The sequence below is a fragment of the Agelaius tricolor genome, unplaced genomic scaffold (assembly GCF_023055355.1).
Source record: "Agelaius tricolor isolate 1412-34295 unplaced genomic scaffold, bAgeTri1.0.p SCAF_6, whole genome shotgun sequence".
NCBI lineage: Eukaryota > Metazoa > Chordata > Aves > Passeriformes > Icteridae > Agelaius > Agelaius tricolor.
Genome location: NW_027269266.1, coordinates 25266520 through 25271419, shown reverse-complemented (window position 1 = coordinate 25271419; position 4900 = coordinate 25266520). Strand labels below are relative to the sequence as shown.

General features: G+C 45.1%; 1 protein-coding gene across 1 annotated transcript; it reads left to right on the top strand.

Annotated features, from left to right (window-relative positions):
- Positions 1-435: 435 nt before the first annotated feature.
- On the top strand, positions 436-4546 carry NDUFA4 (NDUFA4 mitochondrial complex associated). Its single transcript, XM_071429081.1, has 4 exons — positions 436-755; positions 1374-1462; positions 1785-1845; positions 4328-4546. Exons 1-4 carry the CDS (start codon positions 711-713, stop codon positions 4382-4384), a joined length of 252 nt encoding a protein of 83 aa, XP_071285182.1. The 5' UTR covers positions 436-710; the 3' UTR covers positions 4385-4546.
- Positions 4547-4900: the final 354 nt, after the last annotated feature.

Here is a 4900-nt window from a genome sequence, read left to right as displayed (position 1 = left end):
GAAACTGATGCACAGAAGTTCCACCTGAATATGAGGAAAAACTTCTTTACTGTGCAGTTGACCACACACTGGAACAGACTGTCCAGAACAATTGTGGAATCTCTTTCACGAGAGATATTCCAGAACCGTCGAGATGCAGTCTTGTGCCATGTGCTCTACGATGACCCTGCCTGGGCAGGGAGGACCAGATGACCCACTGAGGTCCCTTCCAACCTGGCCCGTTCAGTGAGAGGGGCGGCAGGCGGGCGTCCCTCCGTGCCGGGCGGCCGCGGCTCCCGGGCCCTGCCCGCCGGGGGCAGCCCGGGCGCAGGCGCTGCCCGGGCGCAGGCGCTGCCCGTGCGGCAGGGGCCGGCGTGGGGCGGCGCTGCCCGTCTGCCCCGGGGTGCCCGGGCCGGTGCCTGCCGCCGCCCGCGGTGCCCGCGCTGCCGGCGAGACGGGGCCGCGCTAACGCGGGGCTCACGCAGGCCGGGGAGCGTGCCGGGGCCGGCGCGGGGCGGCCCTACGGGCGGCGACCGGTGCGAGTCGGCGGAGGGCGCGCAGGCGAACGCCAGAGCTGCTACATCCGGGCTGCGGCGGCGGCACCTGCCGCGGCGGGGGCCTCGGTGACATTGGGGCTCGGCGGCTGAAGGGGGAGGCAGCGCTGCGGAGCCCGCAGAGAGCGAGATCTTCGCCCGCACCCACCAAACCACCACCACCCCGACACCGCCGCCATGGTGCTGGGCACCATCCTCACCCACGCGAAAAAGCACCCGGCCGTGAGTACCTGAGCCCGAGTACCCGGCCCCGCGCCCGCCCTTCTCTGCCGTCGCTCGGTGTCCCCGGCCGCGCCGGTCGCCTCCTCCTCGCCCATCCATCTCTTGGCGTTCCTGTGCGTGCCGAACCCCTGGACCGCCCGGAGCTGGCCGAGCAGACACGGCCAGGTCCCTTTTTTCCTCCGGTTTCTGCGGCCTTGCTCGTGCTGCAAGGCTCGAGGTGGCCCTTCCGTTCTTCTTGCCCACCATTTGCCCCCACTCTAGCCCTCTCGTGTTTCTGGTTTTGTTATCCGAGTACAGGCGGTAGGGGCCATTTTGGCGGTGAAGGGACGGTTGTCTGTCGCAGAAACGCGAAATAACGGAATTTTTGGTTTGGTTTTGGTCTCTCTGGTGTAGGACTGGTTTCTTCATACCTGCCTCTTCATAGCTGCTAGTTCCTCAATGACCCCAGGGATACTCTGTAAACAGAGAACTTATGCCATTTGTTTAGAGGGCCACGTGTTTGTAAAATCCGTAAGATTGTTCTTTGGCCTACCATAGCTGGTGTCAGGAGTGCTGTGTATCAATACTATTCTGCTATATTGCGGGATCATACTTAATTTTTTTGTGTTGTTATTCCAGTTGATCCCTCTGTTTGTCATCATTGGATCTGGAGGTGTTGGTGCAAGCCTGTATCTCATGCGTTTGGCAATGTTCAACCCTGACGTTAGGTATGTATTCAATAATCTGCAGTGCCAGTCCTCTTGCTGCATATATTACACTCCACTGCCTTGGTTTTTATGTTTTTGGACACCTTAATGTCTTGGTCCAGGATCACCTGACATTAGGTGTGTGTAGCTTTCCTTGATTTGGAGATCTCTTTGTTTACCATGTTACTTAGAGACTGCTGACAAAGGACAGTGCCTTTTTCTGTGGAAACTTGCTTGTATGGGTGATTCAATGACCTAGTAACCACAGTACAGATTTCTTTTTTTTTTTCCAATTTGGAAGACAGTGTTAATATTCTCTCACATCTTGCATTTCTCTCAATAGCTGGGACAAGAAAAATAACCCAGAACCTTGGAACAAAATGGCTCCCAATGACCAGTACAAGGTAAAATGAGAAATACAGATTTTCAGGAAGCATCATATTAGAGGTGTAGCCTACTGCTATAGGATGTTTGATTATATGGGAAAGTAGTTGGATGAGTGATGTATTCCTTTTGTGCAGCATTTGTTTGTCTCTAGAACTCTAAGCAGAGATGGCTGAGTTTGAGGTTTAAAACTCTCCTGATGGTGGTTGATAATGGGGTGAAAGGAATCTGTATGAAAGCAGTCATATTTATTGCACTGAAAGGAAAAGAGCAACTGTGAGAGGAAGAATTTACTGGTTCATAATACTCAGAAATAAACTACAGGGAGGACAAAACCCCAGAAGATCAGTTTTCTAAGCTCTAAGCTGTTGGCCTTTACTTATGAGAAGCACTGCAGGAAAATGTCGGTGTTTAATGTAACCATGAATTCAGGTCTGCAGGTCTTGATTTTTTGAAAACAAAACAATGTTAACAAAATTAATATCCAGTAAATATCTGGATGCAGTAGAAATGTTCCTTAGCTGATATTCAACTAATTTCATTGAACTAATGAGGAAGCATACAAAGATGTCTGAAACATTTGGTAGTTTACAGGCGTTTTGAAATCATAGACTCATTTATGTTGGAAAAGACCTTCAAGATTATTGAGTTCAACCTTTGACTGAACACCATGTTGTCAACTAGACCATAGCACTAAGTGCCATGTCCAGTCATTTCTTCCACACTTGCAGAGATGGTTACTCTACCCCCACCCAGAGCAATCTGTTTCAATGTATGACAGTCCTTCCAGTGAAGAAATTCTTCCTGAGGTCCAATGTGCACCTCCTCTGATGCAGCTTGAGGTTGTGTCCTCTTGTCCTGTTGCTGGTTGCCTCAGAGAAGAGGCCAACCCCTGCCTGGCTACATCCTCTTTTCAGGGAGCTGTAGAGAGTGACAGCCTCCCCTGAGCTTCCTGTTCTCCAGGCTGAACAACAGTGGCTCTTTCAGATACTCCTCATATGACTTACTCTCTATACCCTTCACCAGCTTATTATCCTTCTCTGGACATGAATCATGTTTTAATCATGCTTTACAGAAGTACTATGTTAGTAGATTGCTGTTAAGAATATTTTAAGATTATTTTCAAGCTTCAAAAAAAGCAAACCTACTGTGTTTTCTAAGATAGTTTCTTGTTTGGTACCATATACTACTATGCAAATCATTGAAATAAGTAGAAAAATCCCACACTTCCAAAATAGAACAGGTTGCAGTTCCCTTAAAAGTCCAAAAAGAAAATTTCATTGTTTTGTTTTCATTGCCAGTTCTGGAATGTTGCTGGTTTGTAAATATCTAAACTTGGCAAATCCTGCATAGTGCACAGCACAAATTCTTTTAAAGAGTGCATGACTTGTGTAGCATTCCCTTCCTGCCTTAACATGCAAACACAGCCTCAGTGTTTGCCATATTTGGGTGTGAGAATCATTGGGGACATTTTTTCCAAATCTGCTTTGTGGAAGAGGAAAAGGACATATATTCTAATTTGAGGATGACTTTAGTAAAAAGTTCTTGCTATACAAGTCTAGCTTTTGATGGGATTTTTTTTCTATTGTAAACTTCTGTCATACTAACTTCCTCACTCTTTTTCCAAAGAAAAGAGTTGATGACCTGAGCATTACTGTAGGAGTTGCAGAGAAAACTGTAATTTGAATGTGCTGTAGGCTGTTGTGTTTTCTTTAAGAAAATTTTTAAAAATTAAAAATTGGGTGTAACTAAAAATAATCAAACTGATAGTTATATGCTTTTCATCTTTTTGTTTTTTTAAGAAAAACTGTACTATCACATGCTTGCTGTCAAGTCAGGCTGGGATGCCAAAATATGCAGTTAGTCTGCAGTTATTCTCTCGTGCATATGAGTTAGTAAACTTATCGTCCTCCATCACTTTTTGGGTTGTTCTGGATTGCTTGTAACAGGATCCAATTACAATAGTATAAACTGAGCATGTGAGAGGATCCATTCTGACTTTAATTCCTCCTTGTCATCCTTTGCAGTTCTAGATGCAGCTACCTAAACCAAACGTGGCTTTTGTAGCACTGCTCTAAATGTTCCTTTGTGCCATTGTCTGTTCACAGACACTGTGCTTTGCACCACATGGCAAGCTGGCTTTTGCCTTCAGTATACAGGAGCCATAGATTTTGAGCAAAATGGATAAACTCATCAGTACTGTAAAAAGTTCCTCTGAGTGGACTTCTAATTTTGGGGCTTAAGAGGAGACACTGTTGGTTTTTTCTAGTGGAAGACATGACCACTCATTTTAAATACAGAGCTTCTAATACTGGGTATAAATTAATATTAAAAAGTTACTGTTTATCGAAGGTTTTTGTTTATTTATTAGTGCCGGTTCACAGACTCAAAAAATGTTTTCAGTTTCCTGGTGTAAGTTCAATGATGTATATTTTTAGTGAATACCAGAGAAAATGTGTAATCAAGCTTCTTAATTAATGTTCTTTCCCTTCTCTTTCCTAGTTCTTCTCAGTTAATATGGACTACAGTAACCTCAAAAAGGACCGTCCTGACTTCTAAAAACCAACAATGTCCATAAGCTGCACAGAAAGGTCTTCCGGAAGCTGTTCGCACAAGTGTCATGTTTAATCATCCAGGAAATAAGTAAATTTGCCTCACACAGCACCAGGTCATGTGTTTGAAAGTGTTTTGATGAGGCTTAATAAATGTTTAAAACTTGAAGTGTCTGCTCTTTCATTTTGCAAAATGACAATATCCTCCTATTAACAGTTTCTGCTGTATGGTTTGTCAATAAGCAAAAGCCAATTCACGTTTCCTCTACAAAAAAGCAAAGTTGGTGTGAAGTTATGCTCAGTGTGTTGATAACTGCATGCTCATGCAGTTATACCAAATTTCAAGAATTTAAATGCATGTATTTATATGTATGCATACATAGATTTTTAATATACCTGAATTTATCTACTTGCCCCTTTAAGAAGTTTTGACTGCTGAAACGTCAATGCCAGCAAGTCATTATCCATCAGGGAGGGAGCAGATGTTGCCATATGTTGCTGGAGGGAAGGAAAAAACAGACTG